The sequence below is a fragment of the Pongo abelii genome, chromosome 12 (assembly GCF_028885655.2).
Source record: "Pongo abelii isolate AG06213 chromosome 12, NHGRI_mPonAbe1-v2.0_pri, whole genome shotgun sequence".
Lineage (NCBI taxonomy): Eukaryota > Metazoa > Chordata > Mammalia > Primates > Hominidae > Pongo > Pongo abelii.
In genome coordinates this window covers 106,930,099-106,952,552 of record NC_071997.2, presented here as the reverse complement: position 1 = coordinate 106,952,552, position 22,454 = coordinate 106,930,099, and the positions used below count along the sequence as shown (strand labels likewise).

The window sequence follows — 22,454 nt, the reverse complement described above, 5'->3', positions numbered from 1 at the left end:
AATCAAGACAGAATCCTAAAATATGATCCATGAGGAAGTCAAGAAAAGAGAAACAGAGGAATGAGAAATAGAGGAAACAAACAGAAAACAAAAAACAAAAAACAAAAGGCAAATTCACCTATCAATAATTACTTTAAATATAAATGGTGTAAACACACAAATTAAAAGGCAAAGATTGGCAGCATGGGCCAAAAAAAAAAAAAATTCTAAACTATATGCAGTTTACAAGAAATTCATTTACAGTTTCAAGGTGTCTTTAAAATTAAACATGCACTTACCACACAACCCAGCAACAGCACTTTCTGTACATTTATCCCAGAGAATGGAAAATGTATGCCCATACAAAAACATTTACACAGATGTTCATAGAAGTTTTATTTTTAATAGCCAAAGGCTGGAAACAATTCAGATATCATGCAATGGATAAACAGTTAGAAACGGTCGTACATCCATGTCAAAGAATACTACTCAGCAATAAAAAGAATGAACTATGAACACAATAACTTGGAGGACTCTCCAGAGACATACAATGAATGGGGGTTGTGGGGGGAGCCAATCCCAGATGGTTACATACTCTATGATTCCATTAAACACTTGAAATGACAAAATTATAGAAATGTAGGACAGACTAGTATAAGGAAGGGGGGGGCAAGAGATACTAGGGAAGTACATGTGGTTTTAAAAGGGGAACACAAGGGATATTCGTTGAAACTATTCTGTATCTTGATTGTGGCGGTAGGTACGTGAATCTATACACGTGATAAAACCACATAGCACCCCATACACATACACACACCCGGGTACCAGTAAAACCAGGTGGATTATATCAGAAACAATATTCTGGCTGTGACACTGCACTATGGTTTTGTACAATGTTACCATTAGGAGAATCTGCATAAAAGGTTACTTCCTACAACTGCTTATGGCTTACATTTTTCTGTTGTACTTTAATTTTCTACAGTGAGCAATGGAGAGCTGTTGTTTATTCCTGGCCAATATCCATTCCCTCTTCTTCTGTAAAGAATGCTCAATTTTGGCTGGGCATGGTGGCTCACATCTGTAATCCCAGCACTTTGGAAGGCTGAGGTGGGCGGATCACTTGAGGCCAGGAGTTTGAGATCGGCCTGACCAACACAGTGAAACCCCATCTCTACTAAAAATACAAAAAATTAGCTGGGCATGGTAGCATGCATCTGTAATCTCAGTTACTCGGGTGGCTGAGACAGGAAAATTGTTTGAACTCAGGAGGCAGAGGTTGCAGTGAGCCGAGATTGCACTACCCCACTCCAGCCTGGGCAACAGAGCAAGACCTTATCGCAAAAAAAAAAAAAAAAAAAAAAATGCTTAATTTTGCTTTGGGGAACTATGCCCTACCCTACTGGAAATAGTCTTGGTAAGACTGTCCATCAAGATATCTCACCATCCCTGGGCACTGGGCCAACCAAGTTCACTCTTCCCTTAAAGTTTAACCTTGAGCAGAGTAGACAATGACTAATTTAGCCCAGTTGCAGTGTCTTGATGAGACCATGCATTAGTTTTATCTACCTGATCTCTGAAGCTGCCTTCCTTCTCCTAATTTCAGAGCCTGTTTCTTGCCTTTGAGTCGGAGTCTTGCCTGTGCCCCCATATTCTTTAAATAAATCTCATTTTGCTTAAGTTATTCACATTTGGTTCCTATCATTTGCACTTAAAGAACCCAATCAATGACCAGGCGCGGTGGCTCACGCTTGTAATCCCAGCACTTTGAGAGGCCAAGGCGGGCAGATCACTTGAGGTCAAGAGGTCAAGACCAGCCTGGCCAACATGGTAAAACCCCGTCTCTACCAAAAATACAAAAATTAGCCGGGGGTGGTGGCAGGCGCCTGTAATCCCAGCTACAAGGGAGGCTGAGGCAGAAGAATCACTTGAACCTGGGAGGCAGAGGTTGCAGTGAGCCGAGACCATACCACTCCACTCCAGCTTGGGTGACAGAGTGAGACTCTGTCTCCAAAAAAATAAATAAATAAATAAATAAGAACAAATCAAATATATGCTCCCTTCAAACAAACATAACACAAAACAAAATTTACCTAGTTTATTTTTTAATTATAATTTTAACTTTGTAAGACCTTAATTAAGCTTTCATCCACAAACTCTTGCTTACAATAAATAGGTTCCCACAAATGAACTTAATGGACTACAAATATAACTAGAGTTAAAAAGACTAATTAAGCTCTAATTATAACCCAAGCATGCCATGTCCAAGTAACATGAAAATACATGGACATGACTGTTGCCCTCAAGTCTCACAGGCAATACGACTGTTGCCTTCAGGTCTCACAGGCATGTAACACGGGAACTGCTATAGTGGAGGTGAATCTAAAAGGCCATGCCCACACACAAAAAGCCAATTCAGTAAAGGATCCAGACTAAGATTTTTAACCCATTCTGCCCTGGTTTTAAGTATCATGCCCCTAAAGGATTTACCAATTTTTTTTTTTTTTAGACGGAGTCTCGCTGTGTTGTCCAGGCTAGAGCGCGGTGGCATGATCTCGGCTCACTGCAACCTCCGCCTCGCGGGTTCAAGCAATTCTCCTGTCTCAGCCTCCCGAGTAGCTGGGATTACAGGCGCCAGCCACCACACCCAGCTAATTTTTGTATTTTTTAGTAGAGATGCAGTTTCACCATATTGGTCAGGCTAGTCTCGAACTCCTGACCTCAAGTGATCTACCCACCTCAGCCTCCCAAAGTGCTGGGATTACAGACATGAGCCACCGTGCCCAGCCGATTTACCAATATTTTATCTAAATTAAGAGCATAAACATACATTTTCAATCTTACAGCCATAAAGCAAATGTTAATATACGTTTCCAGTCTACTAAATATTTTCATTATTACTCTGCAGAATACTTGGCATCCCAACGCTTTTATAAGTCAAATGTTGATTTTAATAAACCTTAATGTAGATCAGATTTCTAAACTTATGATCAAACAATAATTACAAACTGCAAGAACCAAAAAAAGCACACTTAGTGAATAAACATTAACATAATAATATCGATATTACTCAGTTTCTGGACTAATTATTTAGTTTTATAAAGTAAAACTCATGCATGCAAAGGTAAGTTCAATTAAATTTATAAAAGTGTGCTTTATAATTGCATAATACTTCTTTAGAATAAAGTAATACTTCTTACCTTCTGGAGTTGGAATGCAGTGCAAGAAAATGAAAGAAGGAAAAAAAAGCTTTTAGTTTTTCTTACAAAGCAACAATAAAACCAAAAATTAAACTGTCCCTTCCCATCCCAGCAATATCCACAATTCCCCAAATTAGCAACCCCCTCATTAATTTCTTCATTAAAATTTACAAATTAGCCAAAAATATCATATCAAAATATGTCTAAAGATACACAAATTTAGCTAAACAGTCTAAACTACTTCAGAAAACAGTTGCAGTAATTTGATTATGTAACAGAGTAAAACTGTTAGGGCAGTTAAATGTGGATACAATGAATACTTCCCATTCTTTAATATTCTTCCCATGCATTTCAATTTCAAGAAGCCATCATAATGCCATCAGCTATGGACTTAAGGTTTATTAGCTTCCCTGTGATCCATAATGGAGCTCTTATGGATCTGAATTACAATGGATAAGAATACTCTTTTCTGTCAATATCCAAGCATTTTGTTGTCGTTTTTTTCATTACTAATCCTTCTTGACATCCCTACCAGGTTTGTGGGCTTGAAAGCAGATTGCAACTAAACGGATAGGGAAGATGGCTGGGCACAGTGGCTCATGCCGAGGCCAAAGCAGGAGGATTGCTTGAGCCCAAGAGTTCAAGATGAGCCTGAGTAACATAGTGAAACCTCATCTCTACAAAAAATATTTTTAAAGTGTTTAAAAAGAAGAAGAGGAGGAAGATGCAGGCTTAACCACAAAGGAATCCTCCAACCTTAGATATAGTATCAATACAAATAATGTTCTTCATTCTAAAACTTAGCTCTTTCTAATGAAATCACTTCAAGGCAATTCAGCTTAGCAAATAATCAAATGATCTACTCTGCAGGGGTAAGGATTTCTGCTGAAAAGTAGTAGAGAATATTGACTTTATTTCCCTTGCTATATACACTTTTGCATGTGGAGAGATATGGGGAAAAAAAAATAGGTGCTCTGATTGGTTTTTAGTATAAAGTAAGCTAAAACATATAACCTTAAATACTGTATGAAAGAGATTATTTTCTTCATAAACAAATTAGTACTAATCAGATGTCATTAGTACTCCCCCAGACAAAGAGGTAAAATCTCAGTCTCTAAAATGTTTATGGAGCATAATCTTTGCTAAGTGGTTCCGAGTTCTTTACAATCTAGGCAGTTGGCCACACTCATTCATTAGCTATATAACTACTCACCTATATTAATCTTACAGTGTGAAAGATTCAAACTCCTCAAAATTACTAATTATATATCATGAACCCTTGGGATCACTCATGAATGGTCTAATTCATAAAATGCCCAATTTGTGGACAATAAATTCATGAACAAATAATCTTCCTAATTTATTTCCCCTCTTCTATTCATGAATAGAAAGACAAGAAAAACTAGTCAGAGAATAGGGTCTCAAGAACTGAATATTTTACTATTTTTCTCTTCTTTCCTAAAAACTCTATTTCTCTATTAGCTGATAGAAGAATCAAGATAATACAGTTAATAAGATGAGCAAAACAGGTTAAGGAAACTCCAAAGCGGGGTAGGGGGGCATGGGAAGCACTAAAGGCAATAGTTACTTCAGAAGGAAGGCATTAAGTCTGACACTTAATGCTATAAAAGCACATCTGTAAACACTAATGGCAGCCACAGCTGATGGAATGGAAAAACCTACTGTATATCTAGCCTAAGTGTAAAAGTAGTAATGAGTAGTAACAGTAAAGAATTAATAGGCATGGTTTCAAAGAATATTCAGGGTGTGTATTCTGTCAACAGTGTGTAGGCTTAATGTGTAGATTTAATTGTTCTATTTTTTGTAAGCCAGAATATCCAAATTGCATACAACTAGTCTCAAGTTCTTATCTGTTCGATATAAAGTGACATATTCATGCGATAAAACGACTGCAATTTATTTCAGAACAGCCCAGGGTGTAAATACTATTTATAGTTTATGATGGAGGATGTATACTTTTGTTTTAAGAATTTTCGAAAAGTAAAAATTTATATTTTAAAAAAGCATCTTCAGGCCAGGTACTGTGGCTCACATCTGTAATCCCAGCAGTTTGGGAGGCCAAGGTGGGAGGATCCCTTAAGCCCAGGAGTTTGAGACCAGCCTGGGCAACATAGAGACCATGTCTCTACAAAAAATTTAAAAATTAGCCAGGCGTGGTGGTGTGTGCCTGTGGTTCCAGCTGCTTGGGAAGCTGAGGTGGGAGAATCACTTGAGGCTGGGAGGTTGAGGCTGCAGTGAGCCGTGATTAAAAAACAATACAAAACAAAACCAAGAGGTGGCCAGGTGCAGTGGCTCATGCCTGTAAACCCAGCACTTTGGGAGGCCGAAGCAGGCGGACCACTTGAGTCCAGGAGTTCAAGACCAGCCTGGGCAACATGGCAAAACCCTGTCTCTACAAAAAAAAAAAAAAAATTAGCCAAGCACGGCGGCGCACGCCTGTGGTCCCAGCTACTTAGGAAGTTAAGGCTGCGGTGAGCCATGATCGTGCCACTGCACTCCAGTCTGGGTGACAGTGAGACTATCTCAAAAAGAAAGAAAGAAAAAGAAAGAAGTTACATTCACTCATGTGTTTAGCTGTACCTGTATATTTTTATGTATTACATAAATATGTAGTAGCTAATATTTACTCTCCAAAATGTGGGACAGATTCCCCAGCAGAGGGCTTTTCAGCAAAGCTCTTCTAGTACCTAGCAGGCAGTTTCCTGTGGCCACCTCATGCTGCAGCACCAATGAACTTTGTCATCCACTGAACTAGAGCCCTGCTTTCTTTTTACCTTTGAATAGTTAATCCCTGTTAATCTGTTAATAACTTCCAGTTAATAACTTTCCTGTTCAAATTACTGTGTACTTTCTGGTCTTCTGATCAGACCCTAAGAACTATAGAAGTGTATAGCTCAGAGACTTACACAGAACTCTTAACTTATCAATGCCCAAAATCCCAGAAACAGTTCCATTAAGCTGTGTGGGAGTAGCCATGTGAGCATATTTGGGAGGCTGGAGTTTGAATCACCTCTGACACTCCTGACAAATGGCATAGTTTGTAATGACAAAAAGAAATATGGGCTCGAGTCAGGAGAAACTTAAACTGGGGCACTAGGTGCTCTTTGTTTCTCTGCAAACTGTAAAATCAGCATCATCAGACAAAAAGGAAAGCGCTTTTTAAAAAAGGCTATTTTATATACTCATGGCTAATGACAACCATTTTGCCGTAACTGTTACTTTGATTCGAGGTAAAATAAAATTCTGAATCGTTTCCCTTAGTAACTGAAGTATACCGTCAAAATGTACACAAAAATGGACACATCTCTCTGAATCTTTGGTTTTATTTCTAGTGTCTCAGGAGGGAAACAAAATACCTAACCATTCCTTCAATATTTAGATTCATACAGATGCACAGTATAATCCACAATCAACACATGAGCTGTAATAATGAGAATAGGGGTTCCTTAAACAAACCCAATAAACAAAATCTCTACCCAATGAATAACATAGATTTTTAAAAAGCAAATTGTCTACAGAAAAACATTTAATGACTAAAAGCTTAAAAAATTGTTTTAAAGGTTCTAACAGTACTTCAAATTTGGAACAAGCAATTCTGTGTTGAAGAGCTCAACCCTAGGAAACCACTGCCACATTATCATTGGTATTTACGTAACAAACAGAAATTAGGTTACATTTTAGCCACAGAAAATTGAACAAGGAGGTGAGACGTCTCTCAACAAAATTCTTTTTACTATTTTTGATTTTATGAAATAACTGTTTATTGCTAAACAGTATGGGAATTAACTCCTCTCTACTTACAGATGACCAGATATCACAGCTACAGCATTTATCCATAGTATCAATAACTTTTCATGTCTTCTTGTTTTAACTGTTACAAAAAGAACTAAGCCAATTTAAAGAACTCCACAATGCCTTTGCTATCGACTCTGACTACTAAGTATAACAGAAACAGTTCTTAACCTCTCTCCTGGCCTAAGTCATGTCCTCCCATTTCACCTGAAACATCAAAACTTCTGTCTTTTTTCTTCCCTATTACTCCTATGGGAAATTCTATCTTTTTTTTTTTTTTTTTTTTTAAGAGGCAGGGTCTTGCTTTGTTGCCCAGGGCTGGAGTGCAGTGGCACGATCACGGCTCATTGCAGCCTTGACCTCCTGGGCTCAAGTGATCCTCCTGCCTCAGCCTCCCAGCATATTTGGGAGGCTGGAGTTTGAATCACCTCTGACACTTCCTGAGGTGATTATTATTAATATACGAGGTACTAATAATACCTCATATATTCATAGGACATATATTCATGGGACTATAGGCCTGCACTACTATGTTTTCTTTTTTTTTTTTTTTTTTGTAAAGACAAGGTTTCGCTATCTTGTTCACGCTGGTCTCAAACCCCAGGCCTCAAGTGATCCTCTTGTCTCAGCTTCCCAGAGTGTTGCGGTTACAGGCATGAGCCACCATGCCCAGCTTAAACTATCTTTAAAATTAGTGCATTAATGCATAAAAACAACATAATGGAATACAAAAAGTCACAGATCCTGGTGAGGGGAAAAATTTAAGGACCTTTTTCTTCCTATATTTTCTAAAATGCTGCTATGCTTTATAGTCATAAACAGGCATTTAATTTAAATATTGTAATGCTTTTGTAAAAAAGTAAAAAAGGAATTCACGTTTCTAATTAATTCTCAGAGTTCCATACTTTGGATAAATGATTTCCAATCTTACTTACCACCTAACTTCTTAAAGGCGCTAGTACCTGAATCTTTTGCAGCTAGGAGCCAACCATTTCTTTTTAAATATTTTATTGGTTGGTTGCGGTAAAACCCACATAACATAAAAGTTACCATTTTAACCGTTTTTAATCAGTGGCATTAAGTACATTCACAATGCTGTGCAACTGTCACCATCATCCATCTTCAGAATGTTTTCAACATCTCTAACAGAAATTCTGTACTCATTTAATAGAAACTCACTATTCCCTACTACTCCAGTCTATGGTAACCTCTATTCTACTTTCTCTCTATGAACTTACCTATTTTAGGTATCTCATGTAACTGGAGTCATATATTTGTCTTTTTGGGTCTGGCTTACTTCACTTAGCATAACGTTTTCAAGGTTCATCCATACTGTAGCATGTATCAGAATTTTATATCTTCTTAAGACTGAATAATATTCCATTGTATGCATATATCTTATTTTGTTTATTCATTAATCTGTTCATAAATATTTCAGTTGTTACCACTTTAATAAATTTTAAAATCAAACAAAAATGGTATTGAATAATCTAGGCAAAATTCTTCAAAATGTGGGAGCCAAAGGAAAAATATAAAGGGAGAAGAGCTCAAAGTCATGTATTGAGGTCCGAGGAATGAAAATAAAACAGTAAGTAGTCACACATCTTTGAGAAGCATAGTACGTGTTTTATTCTGTAATCTTTCTAAAAACTTTTAAGAGTATAAGACTACCCAGCTGGGCATGGTGGCTCACGCCTGTAATCCCAGCACTTTGGGAGGCCAAGGCAGGAGGATCACCTGAGTCCACGAGTTCAAGACCGGCCTAGGCAACATGGCGAAACCCTTGCCTCTACAAAAAATACGAAAATTAGCTGGGCATGGTGGCACATGCACCTCTCATCCCAGCTACTCAGGAGGCTGAGGTCATGGGACTGCTTGATCCCAAAAGGACAAGGCTGCAGTAAGCTGAAACTGTACCACTGCACTCCAGCCTGGGTGACAGAGTGAGACCCTGTCTCAGAGAAAAAAGACTACCATTTGACACATCACGGCAGCAAAAGAATAATCTATAATTATATATGAATATGATCTTCCCACTAATAATACCTCATATATTCATTAACAAGTAGGTTTTAAATACTTGTTATGCATCATATGCTGAGGAGTGGGGAAAGATAATGTCACTGCCTCTGGAGCTACCTTAACGTAAGGTACAGAGAAATTGTATGATTTTTTTATAACCACAAACATATATAATTTCAAACCTTAGTGCTATGAAGAACACAGAACATGCCAGGCATGGTGGCTCATGCCTGTAATCCCTGCACTTTGGGAGGCCGAGGAGGGCAGATCATTTGAGGTCAGGAGTTCGAGACCAGTCTGGCCAACTTGGTGAACCCTGTCTCTACTAAAAATACAAAAATTAGCTTTGGGAGGCCGAGGAGGGTGGATCACGAGGTCAGGAGATCGAGACCATCCTGGCTAACAGAGTGAAACCCCATCTCTACTAAAAATACAAAAAATTAGCCGGGTGTGGTGGCAGGCACCTGTAGTCCCAGCTACTCGGGAGGCTGAGGCAGGAGAATGGCGTGAACCCGGGAGGCAGAGCTTGCAGTGAGCCAAGATAGCGTCACTGCACTCCAGCCTGGAGGACAGAGAGAGACTCTGTCTCAAAAAAAAAAAAAAAAAAAAATTAGCCAGGCATGGTGGCACATGCCTGTAGACCCAGCTACTCAGGAGGCTGAGGTAGGACAATCACTTGAACCCGGGAGAAAGAGGCTGCAATGAGCGGAGATTGCACCACTGCACTCCAGCCAGGGAGACAAGAGTGAAACTCTGTCTCAAAAAAAAAAAAAAGAAAAGAAAAAGAAAAGAACACACAACACTACAACAAACTAAAATAGGAAGATATGATCAAGACCAGTAAGTCAACCAAAATTATCTCTGAAAAAGATGTATCCAAATGGAGACCTAAAAGACTTAACTGTCCAACAGCTAAGCAAAAGCACATTCCCCGCTAAGGGTGGTCAGCATGTACTGCTTTGTTGTGCTGTAACTGCATTACCACAACATAGTTTAACCAGGAAAAGCTACTTTCAATTGTCACTATGTAAACCAGAAGCTATCTGATGATTCACATACTTTACTACCTTTTGAAAAAAAAAACTCTTCCATTTTTTCCTGCTGTTTTTGTTTGTTTTTAATAATCTTTATTTATTTACTATTCCTGCTTGCTCCCTAGAAATGATCATGGTAAGTTTAAAGTCCCAGAGCCTTACTATGTTACAGCTGGATGATACTGACATTAAGACCTCCTGGCCTCAAGTGATCTGCCTGCCTCGGCCTCCCAAAGTGCTGGGATTACAGGCATGAGCCACTACGCCCAGCCCACAAAAGGTACTTTTAAAAGCTAATTCTTCAAATGTGTGTATATATATAGATAGATAAATAGATGTATATATCTATATCTATGTATGTATGTGTGCGTGTGTATGTGTATATATGTATTTTTTTTTTTTTTTGAGACGGAGTCTCGCTCTGTTGCCCAGGCTGCAGTGCACTGGTGCAATCTCAGCTCACTGCAACCTCCACCTCCTGGGTTCCAGCTATTCTCCTGCATCAGCCATCCAAGTAGCTGGGATTACACGCACGCGTCACCACGCCTGGCTAATTTTTTTTTTGGCTGGGCACGGTGGCTCACGCCTGTAATCCCAGCACTTTGGGAGGCCAAGGCGGGCGGATCACAAGGTCAGGCGATCAAGACCATCTTGGCTAACACGGTGAAACCACGTCTCTAATACAAATACAAAAAGCATCAGCCAGGCGTGGTGGCAGGTGCCTGTAGTCCCAGCTACTCGGGAGGCTAAGGCAGGAGAATGGCGTGAACTAAGAATTGAACTTACTTCTGGTTTTAAATCTATGTAATGACTTAAAAAATGCCAAAGATCTGACAGCTGATCAGAACAAAGCATTTATTATTAAGTAATTAATCTTCAGGACTAAAGTATACTATTATATACTACCAAATACTCTGATCAAGTATTATAATTATTACTAATAATATTTAAATAACTCACCTGATTTCTTTTAGTCCTTCTCTCTGGATAACTTGAAGAATTTCTTTATGACTCATGGGTGTATTGGGGTATTTTTCTAAGACCTGAAAAACAAGTATAGAATAATAAATTATTTATTATTTCAAGTTATTATTATAATTCTATATATAATTATATTTCTTATAATTATGTCTTAAAAGCTAAAATTAATAACCCAATTATTCACTACTAATACATATGCAATTGTTTACTTTCTACCTCCATCCCCACATCCCTTCACTACCTGTGACCTACTGCAAGCACATTAAGATTATCCATTTCCTGGTAAATGTATAGCAAAGCCTAGTAAATCACACGTGCACAACAAATTCTTAACCAAAACAAGTAAACAATATGATTATAATAAAATCTGGTAAAGACAGAGTAGGCAAAGTCCATTCTGTCTCTCCCACTGAATGCAACTAAAAACCTGGACAGAATGCATGAAGCAGCTATTTGAGGACTCCGAAAATGGTAGCAGGTGGCCTGGGGAGGAAAGCATAACTAGGAGTACCACACTAGTCCAGCAGTGAGCTTCCTGATTTTGTTTCCCTCTGGTAGCTCCCCTGAGCCTGGACTCAAAGGCAGCCCAAAACCCGGAACTGCAGACTAAGTGCAGGCAGAAAGTACTCCAAGAGAAAAATATTTTTTGGTCTCAGGCATAGTAAAGAGGGCATTTCTAAAGGTTGGATAGAGGGAGAGAAAATTATCTGGGTTTTTCCCCCCTTTTCTTTTTCTCTGCCCTTGCCCCAGGCAATCCCATGGGAGCAGCTGTGGTAATACCAGCAGTGGCTAACCTTGCAAGGGGTCCTACAAGCATGGGAGGAATTCCCATGATTCATCTCGGCCAGGCACAGTGGTTCATGCCTGTAATCTCGGCACTTTGGGAGGCCAAGGCGGACAGATGACTCTTGAGGTCAGGAGTTCAAGACCAGCCTGGCCAATATGGTGAAACCCCATCTCCACTAAAAATAAAAAATTACTCAGGCATGGTGGCGAATGCCTGTAATCCCAGCTACTCAGGAGGCTGAGGCAGGAGAATCACTTGAACCTGGGAGACAGAGGTTGCAGTGAGCTGAGATCATGCCACTGCACTCCATCCTGGGCAACGGAGCGAGACTCCATCTCAAAAAAAGAAAAAAAAAATTGCAGGGGATGGTGGTGCTCGCCTGTAATTTTAGCTACTCGGGAGGCTGAGATGTGAGAATAGCTTGAACCTGGGAGGCAGAGGTTGCAGTAAGTCGCGATTGTGCCCCTGCACTACAGCCTGGGCAACAGAGCCTGTCTCAAAAATAGAAATAATGTCTAATATACAATTCAAACTTACTCAACACAGGAAGAGTAAGGAAATCAGCAACTCACAAGAGAAAAGACAAGCTATATACAACAATAAACCCAATGTGACACAGATGTTGGAATTATCAGACAAAAGTAGCTATTATAACTATGCTTCAAGATGTCTGGTGAATATTCTTGAAACAAATAGCTAAGAGTCTCAACAGATATGTATGTATATTTCATATACGTTTTATTTTGTTGTTTACACTTACATTTATATATGAAACAAAAATACAATAACCAGTAATATTTCCAAACATAATACAGCAAGATAAGTTGCGCCAAAATTCAAATCCAAGTCTTGCACCACTATAACACTCTGTGTCCTGTGTTTGTAACTATTTTCTCATTTGGTCAGTCATAAAATCCAACACATATTTCTGTGTATCATCTTCCTTGATCTGTCTGCTACATCTGACATTATTAAACTGTTCCCTTCGCAGACATCACCTCCTAGACTTTTCTTTTTCTCCAAAATATTTTTCTGTTTTCTTTGTAGATGTCTTTTTCTATGCCCATCCCTCAAATATTTTATAAACATCCATTTATCCCTTTTACTTTTCACTCCACCAAAATTTCCCTGAATAACATTAACCACACCAAGCTTTCACCAATCACTCACATTTTGATGAATGAAGCGGCAGTCTGTTAAAAAACTATTAAAAACCTGTAAAAGTTGGATATCCCATATGTATTTCAAACTTCAGATGTCCAAAGTTAAACTTACTGCCTTCATCCAAATTAAGGCCCATACAGAAAACTTTTATTTATTTATTGTCTATATACTAAAAATGTATTAAAGTACTGAAAATAAACAAAAATACACCATGGACCTGGACAAATAGTTCACAAAAGGGTTAATATAACTGGATAATAACCATATGAAAAAGCATTTGCACACTGAAGTACTTATGGATGAAATCATATGATGTCTGGGACTTCAAAAAATATACAAGAAGTTGCAGGTTTAAATATAGCAAGATTGGCCATAAATTGATAATTATAGAAGGTAAATGACAAACACAAAGATATTCACTATATTATTGTCCACTTTTGTGTACATATTCAATATCCTATAAAAATTTATGAAGCAAATGAAATACAATATTTGACTTTACTAGCAATCAAATATAATACATTTTAATGTGGGTTTTTTCCTGCCAATTTAAATGGCAAAAACATGGCAATAATAAACACCATGAAATGGCTACGTATGCACACATACATCTATCCAAGGAGCTAGAAAACTGAAATTAATAAATATTTCTAGAGTGTCATTTCTCTGGCATATCAAATCTTAACTGAAAGGGGACTATTAAATCATTATCAGAATGAGCCACACTCAGAACTGAAAATATTTATATTATCCATGGTAATGGTAAAAATTAATATTTTCTAATGTATTCTGCAAAACAAGGAATTAAGTTATTTTAATATTTTAATGGGTTTTAAACATCATAAGACGTTAAGCTATTAGAAGTGGAGACCGGCTGGGCGCGGTGGCTCACAACTGTAATCCCAGCACTTTGGGAGGCCAAGATGGGTGGATCACAAGGTCAGGAGATCGAGACCATCCTGGCTAACATGGTAAAACCCCGTCTCTACTAAAAATACAAAAAAATTAGCCGGGCATGGTGGCGGGGGCCTGTAGTCCCAGCTACTCGGGAGGCTGAGGCAGGGAAATGGCGTGAACCCTGGAAGCGGAGCTTGCAGTGAGCCGAGACTGGGCCACTGCACTCCAGCCTGGGCGACAAGAGCAAGACTCCGTCTCAAAAATAAACAAACAAACAAACAAATAAATAAATAGAAGTGGAGACCAAAAATTATGTCTTTTTAGTAAGGATTTCACTGATTTCCAAGATGTTCTGTACTTTAATCAAACACAGTAAACCAGTTGGTTAAAACTACTTAAGGAGGCCGGGCATGGTGACTTAGGCCTGTAATCCCAGTACTTTCGGAGGCCAAGGCAGGCAGATCACCTGAAGTCAAGAGTTCAAGATCAGCCTGGCCAACGTGGTGAAACACTGTCTCTACTAAAAATACAAAAATTAACTGGGCATGGTGGCAGGTGCCTGTAGTCCCAGCTACTACGGAGGCTGAGGCAGGAAAACCGCTTGGACCAGGAGGTGGAGGTTGCAGTGAGCCGAGATCACACCACTGCACTCCAACCTGGATGACAAGAGCGAAACTCCGTCTCAAAAAAAAAAAAAAAATTTTACATATATATATATATATGGAATATTTATTTTCTTTTAAAAAAATGTTTATCACAGGTTCCTTTAAATGCTAGGCATTTAGAATTTGTTTTTTTTTAGGCCAGGTACAGTGACTCACACCTGTAATCCCAGCACTTTGGGAGGCCAAGGAGGGCAGATCACTTGAGGCCAGAAGTTCAAGACCAGCCTGGCCAACATGGAGAAACCCTGCCTCTGCTAAAAACACACACAAAAAGTTAGCTGGGTGTGGTGGTGGGTGGGCGCCTGTAATCCCAGTTACTCAGGAGGCTGGTTCAAGAATTCAAGAATCACTTGAACCCAGGAGGCAGAGGCTGCAGTGAGCCGAGACAGTGCCCCTGTACTCTAGCCTGGATGAAAGAGCAAGACTCTGATTCAAAAAAAAAAAAAAAAATTTTTTTTTGTTGTTTTTTTTGAGACAGGGTCTCACTGTATTGCCCAGGCTGGAGTGCAGTGGTGCAATCACAGCTCACTGCAACCTCCGCCTCCCAGGCTCAAGCTATCCTCCCACCTCAGTCTCCTGAGTAGCTAGGACTATAGGCATGTGCCACCACACCTGGCTAATTTTTGTATTGTTTTGTAGAGACAGGGTTTTGCCATGTTGCCCAGGCCGGTCTCGAACTCCTGGGTTTTTGTACTTTTTGTAGAGATGGGGTTTTGCCATGTTGTCCAGGCTGGTCTCAATTCCACCTGCCTCAGCCTCCCAAAGTGCCAGGATTACAGGTGTGAGCTACCATGCCTGGCCTAGAATTAGTTTTAATTTAGAAAAGTATTACACTAAATTTTTTCAGACTACTTAAAGCTATAGTTTGGGGGAGAAAGAAAAATGTTTTTCAATTAAAGACTTAAATATTACACTTTTAAAACTTTTTATTATGGAAATCTAAAAACATTCACCAAATGAGAGAGAACATTACAATGAACCACCACATAACCATCACCCATTTTCAACAATTATCAACACATGGCCTATCTTGTTTCCTCCATACCTTCAGCCACCCTCCGTCCACAAACTGGGTTATTCTGAAGCAAGCCTCAGACATTTCATTCATTATTATTGTAGTATGTATCTCTGACAACAAGGACTTAAAATTTTTTTTTTACACCTCAGAAAATGACTATAATTCCTTAATATCAAATTATTTAGTCAATATCCCAAATTTACAGGGAAAAACCACTTTTTTTAAACAGTTGGTTTGTTCAAATCAATAGACCCACATATACTGCATTTGGCTAACACATGTCTTGAAGTATCTTTTAACCTACGGGTTTCTCTCACTTTTTCTTCCAATTTATTTACAGAAAAAAACTAGTAAACTGTATTGTACTTATACACATTCTGTATTTTGCTAATTGTATGGTCCTCTGTCTCTTGCATTTCCTGAAAATTAGAATCGAAACCTAGAGGCTTGCTCAGATTCAGATTTTATTTTAGCAAGAAAACTTCATAGGCTTATGGTATACTTCCTACCACACCACATCAGAACACACAAAATATCTATGATCTCTTTTTTGAGATGCTAAGATATATCAATGGGATAGATGTGGTCTATCTGATCCACTTATTATAAAGTTTCCCATCAGCATTTCAATCTAATTGTTTTAGCAGCCACCGATGATCACTACCCTCCATCATTTTATTTAGGGGCTGGAAAGTGCTGCTAGTCCATCGTTCCTTTTTCATTTATAAGCCAGAGTCCTTCTAAAAATAGATGCTTTCCACTATTTGGTTACCCGAGGTACAATTCATATTTAAAAAGCAGGATAAGGCTGCATGTGGTGGCTCACGCCTGTAATCCCAGCAGGCCAAGGCGGGTGGATCACCTGAGGTCAGGAGTTCGAGACCAGCCTGGCCAACATGGTGAAACCTCATCTCTACTAAAAACACAAAAATTAGCCAGGTGTGGGGGCGCATGTCTGTAATCCCAGCTACTCTGAAGGCTGAGGCAGGAGAATCACTTGAACACGGGAGGCGAAAGTTGCAGTGAGCCAAGATTGCACCACTGCACTGCCGCCTGGGCGACAAGAGCAAAACTCCTTCTCCAAAAAAAAAAAAAAAAAAAAAAAAAAAAAAGAAAAGGGCAGGATAAATAACTTATTTTTGTATTTACTATTTTCAGAATAATTAGCTAGTTATCTGGCATGGGTTTCTGTTTCAAATACCACTATTAATATTATGAGTATCATTTATATAAAGTAGCATTATGGATTTAAATATATTTTTGTGCTATAATTACTGTATTTCCTCACTTGTGAATTAGCTATTCATTGGCTATTGTCCACTTATATACCATTTGTGAGAGCTCTCTAATTTACATTAAATATATTGAAACATTTACTGTCACATTTACTACAAACCCTTTCTTCCAGTTTATTCTTCATCTTTCTATCACTATTGATTTTCCATGAAAGTTTTTATTAATTTTATGTATTGTAACTGACTGGTCTTTTCTATTTCTTTAAGCATGTTTACACTTAAATGTAGCTTCCCTCCCTTTGATAGCTTAATACTTTTTCTGTATTCGTTTACATTCAACTCTTATAATTCACATAAGAAAAAGTGCATGGGCCGGGCTCAGTCATGACCAGCGTGGCCAACATGACCAAACTCTGGTTCTACTAAAAATACAAAAATTAGCTGGGTGTGGTGGCACACGCCTGTTATCCCAGCTACTTGGGAGGCTGAGGCACGAGAATCGCTTGAACCTGGGAGGTGGGAGTTGCCATGAGCCGAGATCATGCCACTGGACTCCAGCCTTGGTGACAAAGTGAGACTCTGCCTCCCCTACCAAAAAAGAAAGAAAATGTGCATGGATAGAAATGAGAAAAATGTGCAGACACACTAGGAAAAAACCAAGAGGGAGAGAATGAGGGGAAAAAAACCCTTTCTTGGCCACATATATTACTGAGCAAACATGCTGTATGAACCATTACATTATCTTACCACAAGTGGAAAAGACTACAGTAGTTTTGCAAAACTGTTAGCTTACGTTAACCACAGGAGGGCAGTGTTTATCAAACAAAACCTCATTCCACTGAACTGCTCATGGAACTTTAAAGTACAGTTTTTAGAAACTACTTTATGACAATATGAATAACCACTCAGAATAACTAAAATCAACACTACATAGATTTAAAGCTAGATTTTTAAAGAGTGCTTAATATATTTACTTCTTAGCTTGTAGATTCCCAATTCAGTTAATAAAAAGGATTTAAAAATTATATTTTCTGAACACGCAAGAATAACTGAGTTGCCTCTAAGATTCAAGTTTGAGTCTAGCCTAAATAACGGGAATATTTCAATTATTGTTACATTATGAGTTCATTCCAGATATACAGATGTGCAGAGTCTGAATTTTGTATAATCTATATGACTGCTACATTTTAAATGTCCAAATAAGTAACACAGTGATCTTTATATAAAGTTCTATCAGTGTTATAAGGCTCATTTACTGCCCAAAAGCTTTAATTAGGGTAACTTGTGCCATACCAGTAAATCGGATCAGCCAATACAGAGTGAGAACAGATGAGAGCTTCTGCTATAGAACAATATATCAACGTTTAAGAGCCAGAGAAGAAAAACTAGAAAATAAACTAAATGACCAGAGAGATAAGAAGAAAACCAGAAAACACTGGAGTTTCAGAAAAGAAATTCTAAGGTTTAGGTGGTCAACAATGTCAAATGCTGCCTAGAAGCTGAGATAACAGAAATGTATCCCCTGTATTTGTCAACAAAGGGATGTTTAATTTAGCTTTGTAAATTCGGATTCCACTTAATGCAGAGGGAAGAAATCAGACGTGAGGGGATTTAGCACTGACTGGGAGTCTAAAGGTAGTAATAAGGGATTAAAACAACTCTTTCTAGGACAATAAAGGAAACAGAAAATGTGGAATTGAGGAATAATTGTTTCGTCAAATGAAGTTTCACTGAACCAGGATGAGGGAGACCCAAATATCCCTGCATATCCCATCTTCCCCCTTTCCACCATGAGAGGCAAGTAATTTCACATACAGTTTTTGACAAATCCCTCATTATCTGAGCTTGAGGTACTAGTTCCGATTTGATACTCAAGAACAAAATGAATTCAGAGGATGTGGTTTCCCTCAGCTACCAAACTCACTATACAAACACTCACCTGAGTTCAGGAGCTCAACACATCAGAGTAACAAGGAACACATGGTATTTAGACAGAACTGTTATCTAACAGAGCCTTTGGAGGAAAGAGGGAAAAAGTCCTTACCTGGCTGTTTAGCAGTTATCTATTGATCACTACCTGTGTCCTGAGATGCACTTTTCTGTTCAGCTTCTGTCACACTAGACTCTCATGGTTCACTCTACTCTACCTCTCTACTAGCAACTTCCTCATTCTCCACAGTCTTTTAATGTTGGTCTTCTTCAGGATTATTTTCTCCTCAGTGTCTACTCTCCTTGGACATTTTCCTCCTCCCATGGCTTCAAAAACAGCTATGCTCCTATAGCAGCACCTATACATCCCCGGTACTGCTTATCACAGTGCACCAGTTTTTTGTTTTTGAGACAGGGACTCACTCTGTCGCCCAAGGTGGCGTGCAGTTTCATAGCTGGAGTACATGATCATAGCTCACTGCAGCCTCGAACTCCTGGGCTCAAGCAATCCTCCTGCCTCAGCCTCCCAAGTAGCTAGGACTACAAGTGTGAGCCACCATGCCCAGCCTTATTCATCTAGTATTACTAGTGCCTATTATATGACAGATCTAAAACACTTAATGGCTGGCTGATAGAATTAGGAACATATGTGGCAAGATTAGCTTCAGACACTAGTAAAAATGCCTCTTTTAAAAAAAGGATAAAAGGTGAGAGAAAATGCAAATAAATTTACAGATTTGGGCACAGAAACTTGAGTGTAAAAGTAGCTGAGAATACTTAAATACCAAATCTATACAGAGAGGCACCTACAGATATACAGAGAAGATTACAGAAGCTGACTTTGTAAGCTCATGGGCATAGTTTACCTAGGGGTCCCTCAATTCTGAACAGCTCTATCAAGTCACTTGGGTTTAGTCTTTCCTAGCTTGGATTCTTTTAATTATTCAAAAAGTCTGGAGGTTATACACTCCCTAGTTCAAGAAAAAAAGCTCTCAACCAAACTCTCTTCAAACTCTGAAGAGTTAATAACACTAACAGTTAATACTTATCTAGCATTTAACTGCCAAGCACTATTCTAAGTGATTTAGATATATTAGCTTATTTAACCTTTACAATAAACCTATGAGGTAGATACTATCAGCCCATTTTTTTCAGATGTGAAAACTGAGGTGCAGAGAAATTAAATAACTTGCCTAAGGTTTTGTCAGCTAATTAATGAAAAGAGCCACTGCTGCTGCTGAGTTGTCCAACTTGTCATCAGCAGAATCTAACTCTCAGAACCCTGTTATAATTCCTCAAAAAGAAGAGCCAACCATTTCGGTGGCTCTGAAGGTGACAGCAATTTGTAGCTTAACCTAGTAGGTGATCCTCGGTGCTTCCACATCTAACGATAAAAGGCAAGTACAGCATATGGCAAAGGCACGATATGGAAAAGAGAAATAGGGGCTTAGACTCCTCAAGAATGATGGCTTCAGGCAAGCAACCTTGATCAGCTGCAGTCTGGCCATGAGTGACGGAAATCTAGACTAGGCAGTGGCAGAGGGAGATGATGAATATTAATATGGCCTTGGAACCAGCTACTGCAGCAGAGACTATGACCTATTCCACTAATCCTCTACAGTAAGCCATTTTAAGAGACCGCTGCCAGCGTCTGTCTTGAGGAGTTGATGTCAAGAACAGGCTTACTGTGGAGCACAAGCCATTAAGAAACACATCCAAATAGAAACTTTCAGTGTCCTACAACACACATATCCCTCAAGAACCTTCTCAGCTCTGGCAGACACTGCCTCTCACACACTGCCAGCATGCCACCTTCACTCATGCCACTCTGTATCTGACATACCTTCCCTACTCCTTTTGACAGATACCTCAAAGTTTATCTACCACTTAACAAAATAGCAAAGATTTTTAAACTGGTATGGTAATATTAAATTCTTCAAGAGTTGAGTAAGACAGGCACATACACACTAAACAGTGGAAAGGGTAAAAATGATACACCTTTATAGATAGTAATTTGGTAACAGGCCAGGCGCAGTGGCTCACATCTGTAATCCCAGCACTTCTTGGGAGGCCGAGGGGGGTGGATTGCTTTGAGCCCAGGAGTTAGAGACCAGCCTCGGAAACATGGTGAAACCCTATCCCTACTAAAAATATAAAAATTAAGCTCATGCCTGTAATCTCAGCACTTTGGAAGGCCAAGGCGGGCAGATTCCCTGAGGTCAGGAGTTCGAGACCAGCCTGGCCAACACGGCAAAACCCCGTCTCTACTAAAAACACAAAAATGAGCTGGGCGTGGTGGTGCATGTCTGTAATCTCAACTTGGGAAGCTGAGGCAGGAGAATCACTTGAACCCAGGAGGTGGAGGTTGCAGTGAGCTGAGATCATGCCACTGCACTCCAGGCTCGGCGACAGAGTGAGACTCTTGTCTCAAATAAATAAATAAAAATATAAAAATTAGCTGGGCAAGCTGGCACACACCTGTGGTCCCAGCTACTCAAGAGGCTGAGTGGGAGGATTGCTTGATCCCGGGAGGCAGAGATTGCAGTGAGCCAAGATCGTGCCACTACACTCTAGCCTGGGTGACAGAGTAAGACCCTGTCTCAAAAAAAGAAAAAAAAAAATTGGTATTAACTTCAAGAGCCTTTCAAAGAGTGACACCCTTTTCCCCAGTAACCTTCTTCTATCAAAGCGAAGTAATAGAAATACATGAGGCCTAGGCACAAAAGTATTACTGCAGTATTATTTGTTAACAAAGTTATAAAAATAATCTAAATAATACCGAATACTAAGATAATCAAGTAACTTAACTCCCCTTCCAAAGAGATCCTTAGTACATGAGCAAAAAGAGCACAGCACTCTTTATCTTTGTGCTCCTCAAATTAGACAATACCCAAAACGTAAGAGAAATCCAATAAATTATTCCTAAATTGAAAATATATTATGTTATTAAAAATGCTTTTAAGTAGCATTTCCAAAGATAAGGAAATGCTTATGAATGCAAAATTGAATACACAATAAGATTTTGATTAAATTTTAAAAACAGACAAGATTAGAAATAAATACACAAATATCAATAACATGACATTAGATCAGAGTGTTAAATTCAGGCCCACAGTATAAACAGGTTTCAGGATTCCATGAACCCCTTTGGAATTAGATATAGTATTTAGTGTTTATATCTTTTTCTGGGGAGAAGATCCAAAGTTTTCATCAAGTTCCAAAGTGACGGTGGGCGCCTGTAGTCCCAGCTACTTGGGAGGCTGAGGCAAGAGAATCGCTTGAACCCGGGAGGCGGAGGTTGCAGTGAGCTGAGATCCCGCCATTGCACTCCAGACTGGGCAACAAGAGTGAAACTTCATCTCAAAAAAAAAAAGCAAAGAAAAAGAAAACCTCAAAAACCAGAAAGTGTCCCAACTTACTTTCTGATTAAAATGCAAAAAAAGCGGCGGGGTGCAGTGGCTCACACCTGTAATCCCAGCACTTTGGTAGAGAGCAGTGGGCGGATCACCTGAGGTCAGGAGTTAAGAGACCAGCCTGGCCAACATCGTGAAACCTAGTGTCTACTAAAAGTACAAAAATTACCCAGGTGTGGTGGCACGCGCTTGTAGTCCCAGCTACTTGGGAGGCTGAGGCATGAGAATCGTCTGAACCTAGGAGGAGGAGGCTGCAGTGAGCTGAAATTGCACCACTGCACTCCAGCCTGGGCGACAGTGCGAGACTCTGTCTCAAAAAA

The 22,454-nt window shown here is 39.2% G+C and overlaps 1 protein-coding gene across 1 annotated transcript in view; it reads right to left on the bottom strand.

Annotated features, from left to right (window-relative positions):
* ASXL2 (ASXL transcriptional regulator 2) overlaps positions 1 to 22,454 on the bottom strand; it is a 146,070-nt gene that overhangs the window by 100,206 nt on the left and 23,410 nt on the right. Inside the window, exon 2 of the mRNA XM_024242310.3 lies at positions 11,006 to 11,088. Within this exon, the coding sequence (XP_024098078.1) occupies positions 11,006 to 11,088 (83 nt within the window). The remainder of the gene's footprint in view (positions 1 to 11,005; positions 11,089 to 22,454) is intronic.